The sequence below is a fragment of the Callithrix jacchus genome, chromosome 3, assembly GCF_049354715.1.
Source record: "Callithrix jacchus isolate 240 chromosome 3, calJac240_pri, whole genome shotgun sequence".
NCBI classification, from domain to species: Eukaryota; Metazoa; Chordata; class Mammalia; order Primates; family Cebidae; genus Callithrix; species Callithrix jacchus.
Genome location: NC_133504.1, coordinates 150838072 through 150866058, shown reverse-complemented (window position 1 = coordinate 150866058; position 27987 = coordinate 150838072). Strand labels below are relative to the sequence as shown.

Below are 27987 nucleotides of genomic sequence, written 5' to 3'. Positions count from 1 at the left end.
TTAGAAGTGGATAGCTTATTTTATCCCCCCTTCCTCTTCTCACAAATGCATATTTTTGAGCATAATTTTACTGTCTTACTCTCCAGTATTTAAAAATAATTAACTTAAACTACCACATTATTTCCTTTTAATTGTAAACAAGTTTTTCAGCCTTTCCTTCTCTATATGTTGTTAAAATAGTAAGATAAGGACAAGCAAAAAAGCCCATCTGGTGATCTGTTTGAATGCATCATGTTGTTCAGGGGAAGCAGTTGGCTGCTGTGCAACACTCAGGCTGCAGTTTTTGGACTGGCAATGTAGTGTCAGTTTAATCAGAGGCAAGAGCTATAAAATTATACTGTTCAGAATGATACATACCCAATGGAATAGCCGTGCCACAGCAACAACCTGCATTTCCACCTCATATACTTGGCTAGAAGGAAAGTAGTCATCATCTTTATGTTAAAAATTGTTAATGAGATAGGAAGAAGGTCACTGCAAATGCTTCCTTAAGTGACAATGATTTGATATTATAATAGTGATATTTTGTTGGCTTGCTTATTTTGAATGAAAGCACCATAGGTATTTTTATTTTTAAGAATTTATCTTATATTATGTCATAGTATGTTATTATCCTAGAGTGAAAAGTGCATATACTTTAGAATCAGACAGCCTGAGATTCAAATTTTGGTTTGTTCTTATGCTTAGTGTCTGTCTTAGCCTATTAAAGCCAGTATAACAAAATATCCTTGACTGGGTAATTTATAAACAACAAAATTTATTTTTCACAGTTCTGGAGCCTAGAAAGTCCAAGATCACAGCCCAGTAGATTGCTTGCCTGATGAGAGCTTTTTCCTCATAGACAGGAACTTTTTGCTGTATTCTCATATGGCGAAATGAAAACCCCAGCTCTCTCTGGCCTCTTTTATAAAGGCACTAATCTCATTCATGATTATTCTGTCCTCATGACCTAAGCATCTCTCAAAAGCCTCATCTCTTAATACTATTACATTAAGTATTAAATTTCAACATAAGAATTTTGGGGGGACACAATTATTTAGATGAAAGCAGTGTCTATGATTATGTTTCAGGTATTAAGTCTAGAGGATGCAAACTCATATAACATAACCTTTTTGATCTCAGGAAGTTAATAATGGTGCAGTTAGTGCTGGGGGTGTAGAAGATAGGCGGCACACATCCCACTGAATGGAGAGTTGGGAGAGGCTCCCTAGACATAGTGCTGCTTGACCTGGTTTTGGTAGGTTTCATGAATTCAAGGTATAGGAAGCATTTGCAAGTAGAGATATTATGTAGATAGCTGGACTTCAAGTATGGGTTGTAGGAAAGAAGTCTGAGCTGAGGATGTACATTTGGGGGTTTCAATAGCCTTCAAGTTAGCTGTTGAAATTTTGATTGAGGTCATCAGAGAGGAGGAGGTGGTCAGTGGACAAAGCTGAGAGCCTCTGGGAACCAGAAGGCTCAGGGGAAAGAGTCCCCCTAGCTTAACACAGAGGAGTGACCAGACACGTGAGAGAAAAACTTAGGGACAAGGAATATTATATTTGCCAATGGAAAAGAGTCCCAGGATTTTATAACCTTAAGCAAGTTAGCAATCTCCCTGTGACTCATTTTCCTTGTCAGTGAAAAAGGAATAGTAATACGTGTTGCATAGTGTGTTGTGAAGATTATAACAATACATTCAATTGACATAGTGCTTGGAATATAGACTTCATTCAGTGAATGATTTTTCCAATGTTAATCGGGTTACTGATAAAACCGTACATGATAAAATCTGCCAGTTAATGAGACTTACTATTTTGTTCAATAATTCAGTTAGATTCCCTTTCCTAATGGCCAAATCTCAAAAATCAAATAATTAGCTCCAGTGAAGAGCTCTGGTGACAAATCAAGCAGAGTCTGCCCACATTTCCAGAAACAATTCCCAATGTTTCCAGAAATAACTTTGTTTTCTTCCTTCTGATAATGATACAGCAATCAATCTTGTTTTAAAAATCTGTGCTTATTTTTAATTGGAATAGACAATCAGTAATAAATGTCAAACTTCCTTTACAAAACTACATCAGTCATGGCAAATGGTACAGTATATATAGTGAAAAAAGAGCACTTTTATAGTCTTGATCATTATTCCCCACATCTCCTTGTGTATGCTTTATGTGCCTCACAATTTAGGTGCTTTAATTAAAGCAACCTGATTTGGGGGAATTGCAGAAGAGTTGGGAAGGCAACATTTTCTTGCATTTGAAATCTTGTGGTTATTTGTTTTCTTTGAAGCTGAGCTGGAAAATTACCTAGATTACTTTGGGGAACACATAGACAAATTCAACCTGCAACTTTATGTAAAAAATTAAAACATTTTTATTTGTGTCTTCCTTTTCATGTAATGCAAAGTACCTCCCTAACTTGGTCATGCTCATTGTTTGCTTTTCACGGCAATTTCTAGGGCCCTTTTTTTTTTTTTTTTTTTTTTAACAACTGGAGGAAAAGCATATTGCAAGATAAAAGATAGAAAACAGTAGAAAACATAAAGAACAGGCAAATCATCTCCCTCTCTTTAATGCACTTGTTTCTTCTTTAAGCCCTTTCCATTTCTTTAGTAGCAACCTGCAGAAAAGTCCTACGCACAAGTGATAGTATCAAGGGTTTTGGAAGAACAATGTGTTTCATGGTTACCTTATTAGAATTACCATCAGATTGAGTTTTTACAGCAAATTGATAAGCACGAGGAAGATGTCATCCAATAAGCCCTTTAGTCCTTTGCCTATAATTTGGTACTTACAATCTGTCTGTGATAGGCTGCTGAATAATACTCCTCGCCCCCACTCAGCCAAAAGCTGTCCATCTCCTAATCTCTGGAACCCGTTAATTTACAGTTAAAGGGACTTTGTAGATGTACTGAAGTTAGGGGTCTTGAGATAGGGATGTTATCCTGGATTACTGGATGGGCTCAGTGTGACCAAAAGGGTATTTATAAAAAGGAGGCAGGCAGGTCAGAATCAGAGATGGAGGAAGGGACTACGAGCCACAGAATGAGGGGAACCTCTAGAAGCCGGCAAAGGCAAGACAAGGAATTTCTCCCCTGAGCCTTCAAAATGAGTGGGATTCTACTGACATCTTGATTTCTGCCCATTGAAACCCATCTAAGACTTCTGAACCCTAAAATTGTAAGATAAATTTTTTTGTTGTGTTAAGCCACTAACTTTGTGGTAATTTGTTTATAGCAGCAATAGGAAACCAATACACTATTTATTTGAAATGTCTATGTATTTAAGAAACTTTAAAATTCATAAATCCTTTATTAGCACCTCTGATTTCTTATTGTTTATCAAATGAGTTGAGATATTGATAGAGTCAGAACATGGCTAATGAGGTCATGTAGATATTTGAGTTCTATAATTTACTTGAATCAGATACTAGCTCTGTCACTTGCTAGTCGCCTGACATTAGTCTTGTCACATACTTCTCTATGCCTCAGGTTTTCCATTTGTAAAGCTAAGATAATAAGAGTACCTACCTTACTCACAGAGTTAAAGGACTCCATACTTATAAAACATATTAGCTTCCTGCACCAAGCAAGCTTCCCATAAATGGCTCCTAACTGTTACTTCCCTGGCGGTCAGTGTATTTAGGTGACATTGGGACCATGATCATTAGTACAGTCAGAGAGACATAAGAGCCTGGAAGTCTGAGGAGAAAATAGAAATAAGGGAATTGCCTAAGGCTGGGTCCAATTTTCTCAAATTCAGAATTTTCGCTGGCTTTCTTGCCCTCAGTTCTCAGTCTATTCTGGGAATTCTGCAGGGATTGAAATCACTTCTCTTCATCATACCGACATTTATGAAAGAATCAGGCTGAGATAAAGTACAGGTATTTCAACCCCTAAAGTAGATTCTTACAGCTTCCAAATGCACTAAAAGCAATTGGCCGCATTTAGCTGATTATGCAGGCATTTTTCTTGATGTAAAAAATTGAGAAAAATTATAGATATCATATAATATTATGGATATAATATATAAAATACAGTGGAAGGGAAAGGCACCTTTCTGTTTAAGAAGGAGCACTGGTTCTTGTAACAAAGATGAAGGGTGTTATGGTTAATGCAGGGCTCTCTAGCCACTTCATACTCTGATGCCATTGTTCAGTATTTTAGTTCCTTTTCTTCTGGTTTTGCAACTTGAATATTTCTAGATACAAGAGAAAAAATATTAAAAAATTTTTCCATGTGCAAGATGTTCCTGACTTACTTACTGCCTGGCTTTTAACTGTTGTAAACCCATAATTTTGAGACAGGAGGCTCCTGAATATGGTGATTTTGGTGTTCATCTTCGTATCTGTTTCATCTATGGAGATTATCAAATGTAAAGTGTCAATACATAATGTTTGTGACAATATGTGTAGAAGCCCAAATATTCAAATTGGAAGAGAGACATTTTTGTTTAGTAGGAATGTGGCTACCAGGAGAGGTTTCTGAATGAGATTCTAATCTCTCTTTCTTCCAGCTATAACACTTCAGGTAATAGTGAAAGATGGCATGCTTGTGAAGATTTGTAATTATCAATGTATCTTCATGTGCATTTTACATATAATCCTACAACTCTCTCCTGGGCTAGATTACAGCTGTTCCTATATTGCTATAACACTTCAGGTAATAGTGATAGATGGTATGCTTGTGAAGATTTGTAATTATCAATGTATCTTCATGTGCATTTTACATATAATCCTACAATTCTCTTCTGGGCTAGATTATAGCTATTCCTATATTAGAGAACAGAAAACCTAGTCCTCGAAAAGTAAATTGACCTCCTTAAATTCATACCACTGCTATATTAGTCAGAATTCTCCAGAGAAACAGAATAAATACAATGGCTATAGTTGCATAATATCTATGTCTATATTTATGTCTATATTTCTTTCCTTCTATGTATTCAGATACCTATATCTAGGAATAGATTTATTATGTGGTATGGGCTCATGGGATTATGGAGGCTAAGAAGTCCTACAACCTGTAGCCTTCAAGCTGAAGAGTCAGGAAAGTCAGTGATGTAGTTTGAAGACCTGGCATCCAGAGAACTGATGATGTAGGTTTAAGTTTGAATCTGAAAACATAAAATTCAGAAATACCAAGGTCAGGAGAAGATTGATGTCTTAGCTCAAGCAGCCAGGTAGAGAGAGGGCAAATCCAACCTTCCTTTGCCTTTTTATTCTATTCACTCCTTCAACAGATGGTATGATGACCACCTGCATCAGAGAGGGCCATCTGCTTTTAAATGTTCATTATAATGCAAACGCTCATCTCTTCCAGGAACACCCTCACAGACATACCTAGAGATAATGTTTAATCAAATATCTGAGCACCCCCTAATCCAGTCAAATTGACACATAACATCACAGCTACTAACTGTCAAGCAATGGCTTGAGATTGCTTTACTCTACACAGCAACATGTTGATTCCTAAAGCAGTTTCATTCCAATAATTAAACTGAGTGAGTCTCGGTTTCCTCTACTATACATTGCTAAAGAGGCAGATCCCAGTCACTGTAATGCTGCAGTGAACGTATGTGTGCAAGTATCTTTATGACAGAATGATTTGTATTCTTTTAGGTATATATTCAGTAATGGAATTTCTGCATCAAATGGTACTTCTGCTTCTAGATCTTTGAGGAATCACCACATTGTCTTCCGTAATGGTTGAACCAGTTTGCATTCCCTCCAACAGTGTACAAGCATTCCTTTTTCTCCACATCCTCATTGGCATCTGTTGTTTTTTGACTTTTTAATAATCACCATTCTGACTGGTGTAAGATGATATCTCATTGTGGTTTTGATATGCATTTTCCTAATAGTCAGCAATTTTTTTTTGGTGTGAAAGATTTATTAGGTTCATTGACTTTTCAGTTAATGTCTAGGCTCATTCAGTAATTGATCTGGGCAAACCGATAATTCCTGAGGAAATAACTGAAATTCGCTTATTTGAATGTTCTGAGAGCACTGAGGAAATAGAAAACGCTCTTTGAAGAAACCTTTGCATGCAAAGATTATGCATTCTGTTATGCCACAGAGTGGGCAGCTGAACTTGGAGAGATTTTTATGACTTCTGCTATATGCCTATATATGCTTGACTCTTGTTTTTCACTCTCAGAATTGATAGCATATCTCAAACAAATGTGAAGAGCAGAGTTGCCTCATTTTGAGGGAAGGGAGCAGGGCTTTGTTACCCTGATATGTTAGTTGCTGGTTAAAAACTTTGTCTTCCTACCACTCTTCAAGCTGAGTGGGCTCCACTGAGTGAAGCCAGTTCTCCAAAGAAGAAGGGAGCTGAGAGCCAGTAGCAAGCAACACTCAAACCAACTGGGGGATTAAGGCATCGATCTAGTGAAGGGACCTGCATGGAGCACCAACAAAGCTGACTGTACCACCCTGAAACCCTTTCGATTAACTTGACCACCCCATACCTCACTGACATTATGTTAGTCCAAACCACCTTCTCCCACCTTGACTACTGTGGACTCTTTTGTCGGTATACTTCTTCCTCCCACAAGAATAAGAAATAAAAGAATTAAGGTTGCTTTCTGAGATATAGCCTATAAGATGAAGACAAGACAAATTAGAAAATAAAAGTGGAAAGTCATACTTAAAGGAGCAGAATGGCTTGCCTCGGCAAACCGAGACTGATGAGGCTGAGTGGAACAGTACATCCAAAGAAAGACCATTCCAAAGGAGTAGTTGGTCAGCTAAGGAAGCTACACAAACCGGAATCACAGAGGGAAGCACTGAGAGAGGCCCCAGAAGTCTCAGTCACTGAATACTAATAATTCATATCACTTTGACAAGACAAAAATTCAGACCTTATTTGACTTGCTGCTTTTCAAGTCATTGACTCAAATCACTTTCTCCTTTGTTCTGATTCTGTGCTCACCAAGAATATGGAAAGCATAGAGAATCTGAGTGGTCCTACATCAATGACATGTTCCTTTCATTGTAAATAATAAATAGGCATTCTAGTCTTACACATCAATATATTGATTCAAAAAGCCAGTCAGTGGTGAATTTCCCAGCTAGCATGTCTGAGGGCCAAGACTCCAAACTGTAGCAAATTTATCAGTTGTATGGAAATTATATTTTCCCCCACCAAAAACAATGGCCACAGCAAGTTCTTTGGTTCCACATTGTCTTCCAGAACTTTGCCATTCCTCTATCAAGAAGTGGGAGTCTATTTCCTCTCCCATTGAATCTGTGTGGGCTTTTGTGACTGCTTTCATGAATAGAGTACAGCAAAGTGATTCTAAGTGAAGGCTAGAAATCAATAAGTCTTCCACCTGGCCCTCGCTCTTTTAGGATGTTCACCCTTTGAACCTGCCACGATGTTACAGGGAAGTACAGATGAGGCTATGAGTAGGTGTTCTGGAAGACAGCCTCAGCTACAATGCTAGCCACCGGCCAACATCAGCCGCCAGCCACGTGAGTCAAAGGGTCTTCAGATGATTACAGCCCCAGGCTTCTAGCTCCCCAGCTGGTGGGAAGTATAGAACAGATGGGCTGCCCCCACCTACCCATTGCCAAATTGCAGATTCATGAGAAAAATAAATGCTGTTGATTTTTTTTAGGAAAAGAGCAATTTACCTCAATAAGAGATTGTTTTTTTTTTTTTTTTTTTTTTTTTGAGACGGAGTTTCGCTCTTGTTACCCAGGCTGGAGTGCAATGGCGCGATCTCGGCTCACCGCAACCTCCGCCTCCTGGGTTCAGGCAATTCTCCTGCCTCAGCCTCCCGAGTAGCTGAGATTACAGGCACACACCACCGTGCCCAGCTAATTTTTTGTATTTTTAGTTGAGACGGGGTTTCACCATGTTGACCAGGATGGTCTCGATCTCTCGACCTCGTGATCCACCCGTCTCGGCCTCCCAAAGTGCTGGGATTACAGGCTTGAGCCACCGCGCCCAGATTGGTTTTTTGATCATTATATAATTATGAGGTTAAACTTTGCCATTTGAGCTTGTGAGGTTGATGACATCTGTGGATTTGGGCTTTTTCTTTATAGCAGTAATGGTGATGGTGCTGATATGTGTCAATAATATTTTAAAATAATAACAATATTAATAAAAATATACCATTTACCTAGAGTATATGATGCTAAGAGTATTTCTATGCATTTAATCATTTAAACCTCAGAAATCCCTATGAAGTAGGCACTAGTGTCTAAAGAGAAGAAAACTAAGGCAGACTGGTCAAGAAACTTTCCAAGATTATCTGGTTGCTAAGGTGGAAATTTAAACCAAGTTCTGATTAAACATATGGAAAAGAGGCCAGAAAATATTTATCAAGTATCTATATGTACTAGGTTATATTCTGGATTATTATTTCTAATGAATAAAACTAAGTCCTTCCTTCAGTGAGTTTATATCTTAATGTGTGTGGAGAGACAGTGAACCAGTTAACATGAACAATATAAAATCCAGCAGTACTAGGGACAGAGGGACTATTTCCCATAGAACGATCAGGGGAGGGCTGTCTGAGGAGTGACATTTAACCCGAGATTAGAAGAAAGTGTAGGGATGAGCAATGGGATTTCCAGGACTGTCCCTGTCCCAAACTCTTCATGGTACCACTATTTTAGAACAGGGCAGGGCCGGGCGCAGTGGCTGAAGCCTGTAATCCCAGCACTTTGAAAGGCCAAGGCGGGTGGATCACGAGGTCAAGATATCGAGACCATCTTGGTCAACATGGTGAAACCCCGTCTCTACTAAAAATACAAAAAATTAGCTGGGCATGGTGGTGCGTGCCTGTAATCCCAGCTACTCAGGAGGCTGAGGCAGGAAAATTGCCTGTTCCCAGGTGGTAGAGGTTGCGGTGAGCTGAGACGGCACCATTGCACTCCAGCCTGGGTAACAAGAGCGAAACTCCGTCTCAAAAAAAAAAAAAAAAAAAAAAAGAGCAGGGCAGTCCTTTAGTCATTTGTATTTAAGAGGGTTATATAACATCTTCTTAAGGAAAGAATAAGGACTTAGAGGCAGACTCAGGTTCAAATTCTGCTTTTGCTCCCTTTCCCTCCTGAGTTATTTGAGCACCTTAAGTTTCTTTCCACATCGTAGTTTCCATGTCTTTAAAACCTGGACCATAATCTTTACCACTACGATAAATGAAAAATGCATATTAGAGTTCCTTTTGCAGTCTCTAGGACTGCATATAAATATGCAGCAGTCATGTGATAAATAATTATTTTTTATAATTTGTGTCTTATAGAGGGACATAGAGAAATTCCCCTTGGGGTTCTGTGGTCCAAATGTGGGGATGGGAATTTAATGTAGAAAATCACCACTCACTGTCACAACTGAATAGGGAGTATGGTTAGTATGGAAACAGAGTAGGAAATAAGCTAAGAGAGAAGCCTGGTGTGGATAAAACCTGATGTGAATAAAGTGGATTTACAAATCATATTTAGTGCAAGAATAAAAATTCAAGAGATGATTTCAGGGCAAGGTGGGCAGAGATTTATTGACTCATATTTAGTATTAAGATGCATCTCATAATGCACAATTAACTATAGAGGTTTACAGAATATGGAGTGGGAGAAAGAGTGATATATCTAAAACTTCCTGCCTTTTACAAGGTCCACAGCCCTGCTTCCAGCCACATGTGCCTGCTATTTAAAATTGCTGTTCCTGGAGCCAGGTTGGCACACTGCCTGATAATCAAGAAATCTGGGTCTAGTCCCAGTTTGCCTACTGACATGCTGTATTGCTTTGAGCTGATCACTTTGCCTCTTTGCCCTTCTGTATAGAAAAAATATCTATCCCTTACTTATCTCAAAAGGACTCATTTTAAATTGAAAAAAATATTTAACATCTTCCCTGTGTGATGTAAACGACTGATACATGTGGGATCATAATTTAATAAAGAGGTAAACTTCTTTAATTCACAAACATTGTCTCGCTGCCAATGAATTAGGGCCACAGCAATTTGTGGTCTAGTAACAACTTTATCCTGAAGAGCTGGTAGCAAAACAATGTGTGGTTCAGTGTTTCATCATGGTTTGGTGGAAAGCACATGGGCTTTGGAAGGGCACACACCTGAGTTCCAATTTTCTAATTTTGGTGAATGTTAACTCTATCTCCTTGTCGAGGATATGAGGATATGAGGATACTTATTCTTTCTGAGCCTAGGTTTCTAGATCGGTAAATACAGCAATACTATGTGAGTTATTGTGAGGAATTGAGGAATGTGAAGTTTTTAGCATTATGTCTGCCACTGATATTCAAATATGTTACTTTTTATTTATTAAAAAAATTGCTTACTACCTGAATTCTTGCCGCTGTCTGCAGGCCTCTAAGTGCTCAGTGATTTGGGGACTCACTGGGGCAAGGTTAGGAGGCCCATTTTAGGATGCCGTTCTAAATCAGTGCGAGGCTAGAGCTGCAAAGTCTCAGCTTGAAATAACCCACTGGATTTGCTTCTGCCTGAGGAGCTGAGCCTGCTCCATGCTGATCTTTTGTGGGGGATGGGTGGATAATATTTCTTGGCCTGAATTCTAGGGTTAGTTCCAGTGGGTGAGGGGCTCCACAGTTATCCCAAGGTGAGAGGGTGGCTAAGGAACTCATTGTTGCACTGTGGCTTCTGCAGGGCGAGGTGCCAGCTGAGGATATAGGTTAGCTATTTGGTAACTCCTTAGTCTGATTTGCAGCAATTTCCTAACTCCTTAGTCTAATTTGCAGCAATTTCTGTCCCTTTCCAACACATCTGTGTGTGCTGCAGGTTGTTGTAAGACTTCCAAGCATCCCTAAGATTCATCTTTTTAATAAACAGAAAGGAAAAATGGCCTATCTTTATTACCATCTAGGTTGGCTCTCAGGACCAGGAGGCTGCAGACCCCAGAGGCTTCTCAGTGCGGTCTCAGAAGCTTCCATCCTTCATACGCTATTCCCATGGTAACCCTCAGGAAGGGAGAAGAGGGACAGCCATTAGAGGCTATTTTTAGACTTCTGGCCAGATGCTTTGACAAATCTACTGAGGGAAGGAAAATGTAGCAAATGTAGAAGAGGAGGATTTTTTTCTTTTTTGCCAAAGACAATTTCATTTAAAATTCATATTAAACTGGAAAAGACCTTGAGAAATCATCCAATTTATCACACTACCTCTAGAAAGACCTACTTCCACATCATACAAAAAATTGTACGATAAAAACTTTTTTTGGAACATTTTACTGAGTAGTGTATTTTAATTTAAAAACCATACTTTCTACCCTGAATTTACCTCATATTGTCTCAGTCTCCTGAGCAAGGAAACTGGTAATGAGACTGAGTATAATGGCTCAAAATGTGGACTGCACAACTGTGGGAGAGCTATTGGTTTGGGATATGCTACTAATGGCCCTGCTTAAGTTTGTGCAGTGTGCATCTTGTGCAACTGCACCCAGTGGTCCTTCTTTACTTATCATTTTGAAATGCAAACCAGATTTAGCGCAACTCCTATCCTTCTTCAAACCCTTTAGGGATTTCTTATTGCTGTATGTTAAAAGACCCAAGATCATTAAAATACAATGTGGCTATCAAATACAACATGGTGTCAACCCTTCAGATCAATCTAGAATCACTTAATACTATTCTATTTTTCCCTTCTTGTGTATCAAGATGCAACCTCTGAAGCATGTCAAACACATTATCTTCCTCCCATCTTAAGAGCTTTGTACTTGCATGTAATTCTTTTCCTCACACTCTTTACCTAATTTCTTTGTTAACTTCTGTTCTTCCAACTTAACCTCAAATATCAGAAAATATTGTCTTGGTCTCTAAGACAAGAAGAGAAAACACCTAGGCACTATGCTTTCCTACCTATGTCTGCATTTCATTCATAGTACCTAGCAGCTTGTAATTGTATATTTATGTTACACTTTAGCTTCCTATTACTTTTAACTATGAACTCCCTGTTGGTATGGAATTGTATTGTTTGCTTAGTATTATATATCTAATGCTTAATACTGTGTATGGCAAACGAATTATTCTAATGACTGAATGAATCACTAGCTGTTATTTTGTAGTTTAATATTGCTATCTTTCTTTAGGTTTGGAAAGTTCTCTGTTATTATGTCTTTGAGTAAAGTTTCCACCCCTGTCTCTCTCTCTACCTTCTTCTTAAGGCCAATAACTCTTAGATTTACCTCTTTGAGGCTATCTTGTAGATCCTATAGGTGTACTTCATTATTTTTTATTATTTTCTTTTGACTTCTCTGACTATATAGTTTCAAATAGCCTGTCTTCAAGCTCACTAATTCTTTATTCCTCTTGATCAATTATGCTGAGAGACCCTGATACATTATTCAGTTTATCAATTGAATTGTTCAGCTTCAGAATTTCTGCTTGATTATTTTGAATTATTTTAGTCTCTTGATTAAATTTATCTGATAGAATTTTGAATTCCTTCTCTGTGTTATCTTGGATTTCACTGAGCTTCCTCAAAACAGCTATTTTGAATACTTTGTCTGACAGGTCACTCTGTAATTTGTCATTGGTACCTTATTTAATTTATTTATTGATATCATATTTTCCTGGATGCCTTTAATGCTTATAGATGTTTGTCAATATGTGGGCATTGAAGAGTTAGGTATTTATTCCAGTCTTTGCAGCATGGGCTTGTTTGTACCCACCTGTCTTGAGAAGGCTTTCCAAGTATTCAAAGGGAATTGAGTGCTGTGATGTATGTCTTTGGTCACTGTAGCCATATATGTGTTAGATAGTATACCAATGCCAGGAATGCTGTGACTCTTACAAACTTTGGTACTTAACCCTTGCTATGTGTCTCTTGGATGAATTCTTTCTTCTAAGTTATACAAGAACCAAGGACTCCTGTACTTCCTGGTAACAGAAATAAACCCAACTATATAAGGTAAACTAATTTTCAGCAAAGGCACTAAGAAGATGCAATGGACTCGGGAGGCTGAGGCAGGAGAATTGCCTGAACCCAGGAGGCGGAGGTTGCGGTGAGCCGAGATCGCGCCATTGCACTTCAGCCTGGGTAACAAGAGCCAAACTCTGTCTCAAAAAAAAAAAAAAGAAGATGCAATGGGGAAGTGATAGCCTCTTCAATAAATGTTGTTGGGAAAACTGAGTATCTACATGCAAAAGAATGAAATTGGACTCTTATCCCATACCACATATGCAAAATGGATTGAAGATCTAAGCATATGACTCCAAACTGTAAAACTTCTAGAAAGCATAGAGGAAAGTCTTCTTGATATTACCCTTGGCAAGGAATTTTTTAGTTTTTGGATATTTTATTCAAAACACAGGTAATACAAAGAAAAATAAACAAGTGGGACTACACAAAACTAAAATGCTTCTGTACAGCAAGGAAAATAATTAACAAAATGAAAATGCAGTTAATTGATTGGGAGAAGATATTTGTGAGCCATATATAGATAAGGGGTTAATATCCCAAGTATATAGGAATACAAATAACTAACTCAAAAACAAAAAACAAATACTCCAATACAAAAAAAGGGCAAATGACCAGAATAGACATCTCTGAAGAAGACATATGAATAGCCAAGAGCTATATAAAAAATTGCTCAACATTAATAACATCAAAACCAAAATTGGAAATGCAAATCAAAATGACAATGAGGTATCACCTTACACTTCTTCTGATGGCTACTATTAAAAAGACAAAATAGCAAGTGTTGCACATGTGTGGAAAAAAGGGTACAATCTACTTCCCACCAGCAGATTGTTGTAGCCATTATGAATATTATAAATATTCTTAAAGAAATATAAAGTAGAGACCCACGCCTGTAATTCCAGCACTTTGGGAGGCCGAGGTGGGTGGATCACAAGGTCAGGAGTTCGGGACAAGCCTGGCCAAGATGATGAAACCCTGTCTCTACTAAAAATACACACACAAAAAAATTAGCTGGGCATGGGGGTAGGCACCTGTAATCCCAGCTACTTGAGAGGCTGAGGCAGGAGAATTACTTGACTCAGGAGGCAGAGGTTACAGTGAGTGGAGATTGCGTCACTGCACTCTAGCCTGGGAGACAGAGCAAGACTCCATCTCAAAAAAAGAAATGAAAAATAGAACTATCATATAACCCAGCAATCCTCATTCTGGGTATGTAATCAAAGGAAATGAAATTACAAACTTAAAGTTATCTGCACTCTCATGGTTATGTTTTTTCGCATCATTATTTACAACTGCCAAGATATAGATATAATCTAAGTATCCTTAAGGATAAATGGATAAAGAAATTGCAGTATATATAAACAATGAATATAATTCAGTCTTAAAAATGAAACTGATATTGCTATTTGCATTAACATAGATGAACCTAGAGAATATTATGCTAAGTGAAATAAGCCAGGCAGAGAAAGAAAACTACTCCATGATCTCATGTATGTGTTAAATCTGAAAACAAATCAACAAACATGCAAACAAAGAAAAGCAATCTCAAATACATAGAAACAGTTGAATGGGGGTAGAGGAGAAGGAGGGGATATAATAGGGAGATGTTCTGTGTTGACTGCAGTAATTATTTAACTCTGTATATCAAAACATCATATGATACACCTCAAGTATGTACAACTTAAAAATATATAATATGTATCCAAATTCCGGGAAGCTTTTTAAAATGTAGATTCTGAGTCAATAGATCTGGGGTGAGACCTGTGATTCTGCATATCCAACTTGTGTCTAACTAGCTCTAGAACTTAGCTCTACATTAGAATTACCATAGGAACTTAAAAAAAAAATCCCAATTCGGAGGCCCCACTCTGGTGATTCTTATTTAATTGGTATAGCTTCACCTAGGATTTGGGGATTTTTAAAGACTCCCCAGTTTATTCTAATATTCAACATTCTTGGAGATCCACTGATTGCAGGCAAAGCTCATCCTCAACAACAGGTTAAGGAATATCCATGTGATCTCATACATTAACGACATCCAATGTGACCACCTGATAAAGGTAATCTTGTTAGTATTTTGAAAATGCATGTGTCTTAGAGACACAGAAAGGTGGTATACACAGTTTGTGCTATAATCAGAGAGAATCTTATATGAATTGGTTAACACGGCAGCAGGACTATCCAATCTTAAAATTTCCCACTTTGACACATCAGGGAAAAGTATTTCATGACAAATAATTCAAAAGTAAATGTAGCTATTTGAAGCAGTGGACCATTTTGGTAGAAAACTAATGCAGTAAAATGGTAGTTGCATCCAGAGGAACACTGCATAATTACACAGATAATATGAGAAAAAAAGGGAACTTCTGTGCTCTTCTGAAATCTGCAGCATCTGCAGTGAGTTCCTGTGCCTTGCCTGCCCATACCTGTCAATATGAAGAGGAGCCATAGAACCTTGGGCACTTGATTGCTCCCTCTTTTTTTTAATTTGCATTTTAGGTTTTGGGGTACATGTGAAGAACATGCAAGACTGTTGCATAGGTACACACTAAAGATCAGTGTTTCTAAATCTAAAACACAGTAATAATTTTCTTTTTGTCATCAGTTACACTGATTTTTTTCCCATGGGCTTATTATTTTTTTTAATCTTAAAAATTCCATGATGTGAAGTGTAATAGTTTTCTCTGCTTAACTTAGAATAGTACTATGTGGCAAGTCTTACACTAGCTTTTTTCACATTTTCTCTTAATCTTCTCAGCAAATTAGTTAGGTAGCTATTGTTATCATATTCTCATCACAGATGAGAACACTGAGACAATAGTTCATTAGCTTCCCAAAGATACACAGGTGGCCAGTGGCAGGTGGCCAGTGGCAGTGGCTTTGAAAATCAAAGCTGATTTTCAAGCTTATGCTCTATTTAAATTTTTATTTTAAGTTCTGGGGTACATGTGAAGGATATGCAAGTTTGTTACATCGGTAAACATGCCATGGTTGTTTGCTGTACCTATCCACCCATCACCTGGGTATTAAGCCCAGCATGCTTTAGCTATTTTTCCTAATGCTCTTGCTCTCCCTACTTCATCCTCTGACAGGCCCCAGTGTGTGTCGTTCCCTTCCCTGTGTCCACATCCTCTCATTGTTCACTTCCCACGTATAAGTGAGAAGAGGTAGTGTTTGGTTTTCTGTTCTCTTGTTAGTTTGCTGAAGATATTGGGTTTCAGTTCCATTCATGTTCCTGCAAAGAACATGATCTCACTCATTTTCATGGCTGCATAGTATTCCATGGTGTATATGTACCATATTTTCTTTATCTAGTCTATCATTCATGGGCATTTGGGTTGATTCCATGTCTTTGCTATTGTCAATAGTGCTGCTATGATCTCTTTATTTTAGTTGTAATAAATTGGCAGTATATGCCAAATCTTGTCTTCAGAAATATTGACACCTAACTAAAAATGCATTTATTTTTAGTTAGGTGTCACTATTTATAAATCAGAAAATTTCCTATAAAAGTCCAGATTTTAAGTTTCTACATAAAATAATTATATGTAACCACAATGAAGTCACATGCCTGTAAGACAACAATGCCTAAGTTGTGTAATTTAGCATTTCCCTATTTAGATGCACTCTTAGCCTTTCCTTAGTACTTCTGTTATTCCTGACCTGCTTCAGCATTTATGATATCAATTTAATCCCTCCAGGCCTCTGGGTTTTCAACTTGACTCCACACTCTATTGAGAAAAGAAATGATTCTTGCATCTTTTATAAATTTTATCATCAGAAAAATTCTCTCTCCATGAGGTGGAGACCTTTGCATTGGCATCATTATGACATTGGACCTTTGGAGTGTTATCTGTCCATTTGCATCTTGGCAGAGTGGTTTGACTTCTCTGCATACAAAGTAGTGGAGCTTAGTGTCCTGTTGCCTTGCTTTAGCATTTAGCTGTCCTGAATGGTTTCCAAAGTTTTGACTCCACGGGGGTTTTGCAAATTGCATGGTTGTGCTTTCAAAAATTATAGCTTTATAAAGACTCATATATCCCATGGTCTCATGGTATAGTTGTGTTCTGTTCAGTTTCCTTCAACTAAGACTGTAATAAGAAAGAAGAGAAGCTTTCTTATTGATTTCAGGATCTACCTGGTATGGCTCTTCAGCACACATTAACGGTGCTGGGCAGGGTTTCCCAGGAAAGATATCTACTGACATCTGAGATGTAGAAAAAGATTCTCACACAGGTCAGTCTTCATCTTGTTTTTGAGTGTTGCTTGCCTCCACTCCAGTGTGTCTGATTCCTGGTTTCCTTTTTATGCCTGGCTTTGACCCTCCACTCACTTAGGTGTTGGTTTCTGTGCACTTGTATTCTAAAACATTTAATTTTTTATTTCTTGTGGCAGAAATTTCTCATTCCATGTGGGAGCCCTATCACTCAACAGAGCCCTTGCACATGTTATGGTATTTAAACCTCAGAAAAATCCCATGATATAGCTCTTGTTATTCGCAGGAAATTGTTACCTCGAAGACTCTACAAATTGATAAGTAGAAGAATTTTAACTGGCTAAAAACTAGCCTTGACTATTCTGCAAAAGTTTATTTTGACTCAGTAGATCTGGGGTGAGGCCTGTGCCTGTGCCTCACGCCAGATCTACTGACTCAAAATAAACTTATGCAGAATAGTCAAGGTTAATTTTAGGTTTATAAAACTTTAAGTTTAAACCTTAGTCAAGGCATAAACTTTAGGTTTATAAAACAGATATAGTAATTGAGCAATGTTTACGAAATATGAGAAAAATATTTCAGTCATTTATTATTTTACCACATGTCATCCCATGTAAGACATGATCAATTTTAAGATTAGCCATTACTTGATATGCTATTAAGAAGGTAAAAAATTAAATTATGTAATATAAATTATATTGATTGTTATCTTTCAATTACAGATGTAACTTAAAAAGAGAAGTCTTTGAATGGACAAATGAGCTCAGTCAACTTTTATTGCATACCTTTAATGCAATTTTTAATTGTCTTAAAATAATAAGGCACAAGAAAGTAAAAGCACACATTCTTACAACTCCATGTTTTCCCTTCAGCGACCATCAACTGACCTAGAATTTGACCGTGTAGTGATTTATACCACCTGCCTTCGCGTGGTCCGGACAACCTTTGAAAGATGTGAACTGGTTAGAAAGATTTTCCAAAACCATCGTGTAAAATTTGAAGAGAAAAATATAGCCCTGAATGGTGAATATGGAAAAGAATTAGACGAACGATGTCGGCGAGTTTCTGAAGCTCCTTCTCTCCCTGTTGTGTTCATTGATGGCCATTACCTTGGGGTAAGTACTCTGCCAAGGAAAGTCTTTTTCACATAACCCAAAAAAGGATGATAGAAATATATAACAATCTATAAATTTGCAGCGTAACTACTGGAATACTTGCTGGTTATTTTGGAGCTCAAAGCAAAGGGATTGGCGCACTTATTTCTGTCTCAGACAATGAGCTGCCACAATGCTCCTCCCTGCAGAAGCATGGTGAGATAAAATCAGCATGAAATGGTATTTTTGAATAGAAATAAATCTTTAAAAATATTCACTGGACTTCAGTTTTGCATTGTGAAGCTTGGCATGTGGGATAAAGACTGCATTTTTAGTGTAGGCAAGAAAAATGGATATTTATAAGATATATGTTTATAAATTCTCATATACTGCGTTATCAATCAGTTTCCTACCTAATGAACCTAGGATGAGAATCCTGAAATGAAATCAATGAGAAATGGGGCCTGGAGCCAGAATTTCATCTGCTTGTTGTTAAAATTATTTTGGACTTGGGTAATGCAGCAGTTTGAGACATAAATTCAGGCTTGCATTAAAGAGAGAGAACTCCCAGAGTGGCCGCAGGACATGCCTGTTTCATTTCTCTTCGAATAATACTGTTAGTGTAATTAACCCCTATTGATCTGTGAACATCTTGTGGAAGAAGCCCATGGAGAGGGCTCCAGAGAGTACACTTTGAAAAGGGTGACAGTAAGAGCCAAAGGGCACCAGCAACAAGTTTAGGGGCTGACTACGTGATCACTTATCACAGAACAGAGACCATCAAACCACAGATGGATGCTTGGATCTTGCTTTTGTTTAACATCTGGTCTTAACCTTCATTTTTCAGAGGAGCTTATAAAAGTCTATAACAGGAGATGCTCACATTTTGTTTCAGGGAAACAATCTGTGTTTTAATATCCTGTCATCTTATGAAAAGATAAATGTAGGGAAGCCATGATTCAATAGCTATGACATTATGTGATTGTACTTTTAACCAGAGCTGAACACACACTACATTCTTTAGTAGAGGAATGCTGATTTGAAGTATTGATCCTCTTTTTGATGTATTTCAACATATGTCCTTAGGTTGCAGAAAATTACAACAATAGCAGTAATAATCATGGTAGAAATAATAAATAATAATAGCAATGATAACAACATTCTTCTGCACTCACAGCTTTGCATCTGTCATCTCATATAATCCTCAGGGTAGTCTTAGAAATCAACTTTCATATGGCATACTGGTTAAGAGCAAGCACTGGGGTCAGACAGACCTGTTTTAAGTTCCTGTCCTGACACCATGTGACTCTGTGCTTTGATTTTTCTCATTTGTAAAATGGGAATGAGAATACAACTTATAGGCTGATTGTGAGAATACTGAGCTAATACATATTAAGCACTTGGTTCCTGAGCCTGAAACAAAGTATGTATTTAGGAAATGTGAAGAATTATCCCTATTTTGCAAAAGAAAACATTAATTCCTTTGCTCCAAGTGACGTAGCTGGCTAAGTGACCAGCACTCAAAGTTATGTCTGTCTGACTCCCCAAACCTTGCTCTTTGGCACATCACCTCAAGGAAAGGGGTCTTTGCCTGTTTACTGGTATAGTTTTAGGACCTCAAACAGGGCTTAATGCAAAGTAAGTATTCAAATGAACGTATGTTGAATGGATGGATGAATGAGGCTATATTCATCATGCTTCCTTCCTTCTCTCCCTAAGACATTCTTTCAAAGAAGGGATCTGATAAACTCAACCACACCAGGGAGAAAACATAACTTGTACGGGCTATGAACATTTGCCTTTTTTAACTTGGGAAAATGTCTGACAATGTAAGAGATTTCCCATTGTGGAATTTCAACTGTGCAACTGCGCAGTTAAAATTTCTCTTTGTGTAACTGCACAGTTAAAATTAGTGGGCAACTGCCTTCAATGCACAGGTATAAAGTTGGCTGTTCTTATTCAGAAACCAAACTGCTTATCTTCTCACTGCTTCTGAGATAATTTAGAGGTTATTATAATGCCTGTCCTGCTGTTTGTCCTTTAGTTTGAGGAATCTCAGAGGGAGGGTGAAACAGACAAATGAGGTAGGAAGCATGCTTCTTTCTCAGTTGCTTTTTTCTGTGATCACTTTATTTGCACACTTGGTAGCCTAGGGGAGGAAGTATCACACAGGTGCTACCTTGCTGTTTCTATAATTTAAGCTAATGTTCTGAAACTAGAGAGTCCAGAAACAGATTTTTCCCCTTTTTTTTTGTTTATAAAGGGAAAATTACTTCTAAATCTTTAATTCAAAATGGCCAACACTCCAGAACAACAAAGTCCCCTCCTATTAAAACAGACTGTTTATTTAGATTGCCATGCACTGTTGTAAATGGAATACATTGCTTGAATTATGGAACCATTTTCCTGCACTATGCATGCATCTGAAAAGGAAGGATGCCCTCTGCTGGGTTTTGACACCTGGTGAAATGTAATTTTAAGGGACGAAAAGAAGCTGATGTTGGTAATTTCCTTAACATCTGTGGTGTTTTAAACAGACACATGAAACCATTTGATTTCGTTTAAATTTAGATGGGTGAGAAAAATCAAGATGTGTGAATCATCTGCACAATACAATTTTTTTTATAGGAAGGAGAGAGAAAAATAGAAAAACAGAGACAGCCAGAGAATGAGGTAGACAGAGACAGAAAGTGAGGCATCTGGAGGTAGACTGGGGGAGATGGGAGGGAGAACAGGAGAACATTTTGTAACTTCCTTTGCATTACTCTCAGTGTTACCTGACCCAGGGTGGATGGTGCCAGAGGAATTTAATTATCTTCATCAAAGTGCAAATAATAGAGTTTGATGGACAAGAAGGATTACAAGGACACTAAGCTCTTTTTCCCTGATCATTCTCTTCCCCAACCAAACTAAAAAATGAAGATGGAAGCAATGAAACAATCAAGGAAAAAATGCTTTGGAAGATAAATCTACATTGCCCTTGGTGTAGGGGTGGGGGAGCAATTTCAGTTTGGAATTTGTTCAGGTAACGCTTTTATTATTTTGCATCAGAAAGTATTTTTACACAAAAAAGATTGTGTTCAAATAATTACAACATAAATTATCTTAGAAATGCTAGTAGAAAATAAATTAGAAATAGTGGCCTGTCTGGACCACCCATAAGCCTTCACAGTAGAAATCCACAAAACCCACATTGGAATAGAGCTATAAAACATAGAGTGAACCTAAGTGGGATCTCTAGTGACAGACAGAGAGAGGAACAGAAGGGCGATTAATCAAGATAGATTTCTCAAATGACGTGATATTGAGGTATGACTGCTTGGTAATTCTATATATGTTTAAAGTACTGTATTACTCTATTTAAGAGATCCTGCATAGCCAAGTTAATTCTAAGCAAAAAGAACAAAGATGGAGGCATCACGCTACCTGACTTCAAACTATACTATGAGGCTACAGTCATCAAAACAGCATGATACTGGTACCAAGACAGAGATATAGACCAATGGAACAGAACAGAGGCCTCAGAGGCAACACCACACATCTACAACCATCTGATCTTTGACAGACCTGACAAAAACAAGCAATGGGGAAAGGATTTCCTGTTTAATAAATGCTGTTGGGAAAACTGGCTAGCTATGTCCAGAAAGCAGAAACTGGACCCCTTCCTGACACCTTACACTAAAAGTAATTCCAGATAGACTAAAGCCTTAAACATAAGACCTAACACCATAAAAACCTTAGAAAAAAACCTAGGCAAAACCATTCAGGACATAGGCGTAGGCAAGGACTTCATAACTAAAACACCAAAGAAATTGGCAACAAAAGGCAAAATAGACAAATGGGATCTAATTAAACTTCAGAACTTCTGCACAACAAAAGAAACAATCATTAGAGTGAACTGGCAACCAACAGAATGGGAAACAATTTTTGCAATCTACCCATCTGACAAAGGACTTACATCCAAAATCTACAAAGAACTAAAACAGATTTACAAGAAAAAAACAAACAAACCCATTCAAAAGTGAGCAAAGGATATTAACGGACACTTTTCAAAAGAACACATATATGAGGCCAACTAACATATGAAAAAATGCTCATCATCACTGGTCATTAAAGAAATGCAAATCTTTGAGTACCATTGGGTACACTGAGTACCATCTCATGCCAATTGGAATGGTGATCATTAAAAAATCTGGAGGCAACAGATACTGGAGAGGATGTGGAGAAATAGGAACACTTTTACACTGTTGGCGGGAGTGTAAACTAGTTCAACCATTGTGGAAGACAGTGTGGTGGTTCCTCAAGGACCTAGAAGTAGAAATTCCATTTGACCCAGTAATCTTATTACTGGGTATATATCCAAAGGATTATAAATCATTCTATTATAAGGGCACATGCGCAAGTATGTTCATTGCAGCACTGTTTACAATAGCAAAGACTTGGAACCAACCCAAATGCCCATCGATGATAGACTGGACAAGTAAAATGTCACACATATACACCACAGAATACTATGCAACCACAAAAAATGATGGGTTCGTGTCCTTTGTAGGGACATGAATGAACCTGGAAACCATGATTCTCAGCAAACTGACACAGGAACAGAGAATCAAGCACCACATGTTCTCACTCATAGGCTGGTGTTGAACAATGAGAACACATGGACACAGGGAGGGGAGCATCACACACTGAGGTCTATTTGGGGGGGACTAGGAGAGGGACAGTGGAGCTAGGGAGTTGGGGAGGGATAACATAGTGAGAAATGCCAGATACAGGTGATGGGGATAGAGGCAGCAAACATCATTGCATTGTGTGTACCTTTGCAACAATCCTGCATGTTCTTTACATGAACCCCAGAACCTAAAATGCAACAAAAATATATATATTTTAAAAAAGAATAAAGAACACTAGTATTAAGTGTCACTTGCTTACAAACTAGAAATGCAAACTCTAGGTCCATTTCTAAGGACTACTCACAAAGTTTCTCAGCAAACATGGGTGTCCAAAAAGCTTCTGCCACAGTCAAGAAGCAGTCAGCTCCAGAAGCTTACTGCTTTTGTTGTGATTCACCTGTTGCTCTGCATCCTCATCAGCATTTGGTGTTGTCAATCTTCTGGATATTAGCCTTTGTAATTGATGTGCAGAGATATCTCATTGTTGTTTTAACTTGCCTTTGCCTAATGACATGTGATGTGGAACATCTTTTTAATATGCTTATTGGCCACCTTATTTGGTGAGGTGTCTAATTAAGGTCTTTGGCTCATTTTTAAGTCAGGTTGTTCATTTTCTTGTTGTGGAGTTATAAGTGTTCTTTGTATATTTTGGATATGTTTTTTTCAGGTATTTTCTTGAGTCTGTGGCTTGTCTTTTCACTCTCTTGACAATGTCTCTTAAGAGTAAAATTTTTTAATATTAATAAAGTTCACTTTATCCCCTTATGTGTAATTTCTTTCATGCATCCTACTTTTGATGTTGTATCTAAAAAATGATCACCAAACCCTAGATCATCTAGATTTGCTCCTAAGTTATCTTCTAGGAGTGTTATAGTTAACATGTGACATTTAAGTTTTTAATCTATTTTGAGTTAAATTTTTTGAAGGAATAATGTTTGTGTCTAGATTAATTTTATTTTGCATATGGATGCTCAGTTGTTCCATGCCCATTTGTTGAAAAGATGAGCTTTTCTCCATAAAATTCCTTTACAGCTTTGTCAAAGATGAGTTGACTATGTTTATATGGATCTATTTCTGGTATTTCTCTATACCATTCTATTGGCTATTTATCTATTATTTTACTAATGTAATCCACTTTTTAAAAAATATTTCTTCTATATCTCACTTAACATGTTCAATATTTCTTTTTGAGTGTATGGGTTACAGGTATAATAACTTTTAATCTACTTATCTGACAATTGTAGTATCTGTATCATTCTACTTTGTTTCAACTGACTGATTTTTCTCTTCATTTTTTAGTCATATTTTTCTACTTTTATGCCTACTTGGTAATTTTTGTTTAGATGTCATGCATTTTGAAATTTTACATTTTTAGGTAAAAATACTCCTTGTTGGGACAATTTTTTTTGACAGAGTCTTGCTCTGTTATACAGGCTGGAGGGCAGTGGCATGATCTTGGCTTACTGCAGTATCCACCTTCCGGGTTCAAGTGATCCCCTTGCCTCAGCCTCCCAAGTAGCTGGGACTACAGGCTAACACCACCATGCCTGACTAATTTTTTGTATTTTAGTAAAGACAAAGTTTTACTATGTTGGCTAGGATGGTCTCGATCTTCTGACCTTGTGATTGGTCTGCTTCAGCCTCCCAAAGTGCTGGCATTACAGGCATGAGCCACATGCCAGACTGGGATAATTTTTTATACCTATACATATTCATTAACATTTTGCTGAGGTACAGTTAAATTTCTTGGTAAGAGTTTGATCCTTTGGGTTTTGTTTCTTAAGATCTTCTAGTTAGGGTCAGAGTAGTGTTTGGCCTAAAGCTAACTATTTCCCAGTGCTGATCAAAATCTTGTAAGCACTTGACTCAATGCCCCATGAATTATGAGGTTTTCTAGTCTTACTGGTGGGAACAGGTACTATTTTAGGTTCTTTTTAAAGGTAATGTCTCCTTTAATCTTTCGGATAGTTATTTTGCTTGCCTTCAGTGGTTTTCTCAGATGAAGACACTGATCAGCACTCTGCTGAGCAGCCAGGCTGGGCCCTCAACTCATATCCAGCGTTCTCAGTGAAGCTCTTTATTCTTTCAAACTCTATCCGGTTAACTCTAGCCATCATGGTCTTCTGACCCTCATGTCTGTTTCCTCAACTGAGGGAGTCCTCCAGCCTTCCTGCAGCCTTTCTGCTTGGAAAAGCTGCCAAGCTGTCATGGCAGTCAGCTTGGGTAGCCATAGAGCTCACTTCATCTATTTTCTACCTCTCTGAGATCATCACTCATTGTTGTCTAATGTCCAGTATCATGCAACCAATGGTTAGAAAATTATTATTGTTTATCAAAATAAAACAATGGATCTACTTTCAGGCACTATAACAAAGTAAAGTAAAATTTTTAGACTGGATGACTATGGCAGTTATAAATTACATTCATTTCTGAATAACAGTGGTTCCTGTACACACACACACACACACACACACACAAAACAACAATGAAATGTAAATCTTTAAAATCTAGGAGATTTGTATGTTTTTTCCTGTATGCAAAATGTAAAAATGCACTGGAGAGAGTATAAAGTTTTACGATACAATCTAGCACCACTTTCTAATTTTTAGTTCTGCCATTCTCAGCACAGCTCAACTTCTCCTAATAGTTTAAGGTACTTACCAACACTCTTGAGATCATATCTGTATTCTAGACAGAAAAGGAATACAAAAGAAAAGAATAAAAATACATACTTCTTAAAAGAAAGAAGTTTCTTTAAAAATAGGCTTTTTTTTAATACAGTTTTTAATTTTAATTTTTAATTTTTCCAGAAGTTATTGGGGTACAGGTAGAACTTGGTTACATGACTAAATTCTTTAGTGGTGATTTGTGAGATTTTGGTGCACCCCTCACCTGACCAGTATACACTGCACTATATTTGTAGTCTTTTATCCCTCGTCCCTCTCCCACCCTTCCCCCCAAGTCCCCAAAGTTCATTGTATCATTCTTATGCCTTTGCGTCCTCATAGCTTCACTCTCCCATATCAGTGAGAACAGACAAAGTTTGGATTTTCATTCCTGAGTTACTTCACTTCAGATAATTGTCTCCAATCTCCTTCAGGTCACTGCAAATGCCATTAATTCATTCCTTTTAATGACTGAGTAGTATTCCACTGTATAAATATACCACAGTTTCTTTATCTACTCATTGATCGATGGGCATTTGGGTTGGCTCCATGATTTTGCAATTGCAAATTGTGCTGCCATAAGCTGCAAGTATCTTTTTCATGTAATGGCTTCTTTCTCTCTGGATAGACACTGAGTAGTAGGATTGATGGATGGTAGTTCTACTTTTAGTTCTTGAAGGAATTTCCACACTGTTTTCTGTAGTGGTTGTACTAGTTTACATTCCCACTAGCAGTGTAGAAGTGTTCCCCATTAATTGCATCCATGCCAATATCTACTGTTTTTTAAATTTTTTTCCTTATGGCAATTCTTGCAGGAGTAAGGTGGTATCGCATTGCAGTTTTGATTTGCATTTCCCTGATCACCAGTGATGTTGAGCATTTTTTCATATTTGTTGGCCATTTCTATATCTTCTTTTAAGAACTGTCTATTCATTTCCTTAGCCCACTCTTTGATGGAACTGTTTGATTTTTCTTTTTTTTTTTTTTTTAATTTTTTATTGGATTATAGGTTTTGGGGTACATGAGCAGAGCATGCAAGACAGTTGCGTAGGTACACACATGGCAGTGTGCTTTGCTTTTCTTCTCCCCTTCACCCACATTTGGCATTTCTCCCCAGGCTATCCCTCCCCACCTCCCCCTCCCACTGGCCCTCCCCTTTTCCCCCCAATAGACCCCAGTGTTTAGTACTCCCCTTTCTGTGTCCATGTGTTCTCATTTTTCATCACCCACCTATGAGTGAGAATATGCGGTGTTTCATTTTCTGTTCTTGTGTCAGTTTGCTGAGGATGATGTTTTCCAGATTCATCCATGTCCCTACAAACGACACGAACTCATCATTTCTGATTGCTGCATAATATTCCATAGTGTATATGTCCCACATTTTTCCAATCCAGTCTATTATCAATGGGCATTTGGGTTGATTCCAGGTCTTTGCTATTGTAAACAGTGCTGCAATGAACATTCGTGTACATGTGTCCTTATAGTAGAACGATTTATAGTCTTTTGGATATATACCCAGTAATGGGATTGCTGGGTCAAATGGAATTTCTATTTCTAAGGCCTTGAGGAATCGCCACACTGTCTTCCACAATGGTTGAACTAATTTACACTCCCACCAACAGTGTAAAAGTGTTCCTTTTTCTCCACATCCTCTCCAGCATCTGTTGTCTCCAGATTTTTTAATGATCGCCATTCTAACTGGCGTGAGATGGTATCTCAATGTGGTTTTGATTTGCATCTCTCTGATGACCAGTGACGAGCATTTTTTCATATGATTGTTGGCCTCATATATGTCTTCTTTCGTAAAGTATCTGTTCATATCCTTTGCCCACTTTTGAATGGGCTTGTTTGTTTTTTTCCTGTAAATCTGCTTGAGTTGTTTGTAAATTCTGGATATCAGCCCTTTGTCAGATGGGTAGACTGCAAAAATTTTTTCCCATTCTGTTGGTTGCCGATCCACTCTAGTGACTGTTTCTTTTGCCATGCAGAAGCTGTGGAGTTTCATTAGGTCCCATTTGTCTATTTTGGCTTTTGTTGCCAATGCTTTTGGTGTTTTGTTCATGAAATCCTTGCCTACTCCTATGTCCTGGATGGTTTTGCCTAGATTTCCTTCTAGGGTTTTTATGGTGCCAGGTCTTATGTTTAAGGCTTTAATCCATCTGGAGTTAATTTTAGTGTAAGGTGTCAGGAAGGGGTCCAGTTTCTGCTTTCTGCACATGGCTAGCCAGTTTTCCCAACACCATTTGTTAAACATGGAATCCTTGCCCCATTGCTTGTTTTTGTCAGGTTTATCAAAGATTGTATAGTTGTATGTATGTTGTGTTGCCTCCGGTGCCTCCGTTTTGTTCCATTGGTCTATATCTCTGTTTTGGTACCAGTACCATGCTGTTTTGATTACTGTAGCCTTGTAGTATAGTTTGAAATCCGGTAGTGTGATGCCCCCCGCTGTGTTCT

General features: G+C 37.8%; 1 protein-coding gene across 3 annotated transcripts in view; it reads left to right on the top strand.

The window, feature by feature from the left end:
- The window catches only part of GRXCR1 (glutaredoxin and cysteine rich domain containing 1), a 156446-nt gene that overhangs the window by 58800 nt on the left and 69659 nt on the right, over positions 1–27987 (top strand). For 2 of the 3 annotated variants that reach the window (XR_004740964.3, XM_002745885.5), the window contains exon 2: positions 17973–18215. Coding sequence is in view for 1 of the 3 variants with exons in the window: in XM_002745885.5 (XP_002745931.1) it covers positions 17973–18215 (243 nt within the window). In the remaining 2 variants the exon portion in view is untranslated. Of the gene's footprint in view, positions 1–7332; positions 7456–17972; positions 18216–27987 lie in introns of all 3 variants that reach the window. The other variant, XR_008480250.2, reaches the window with a different exon arrangement.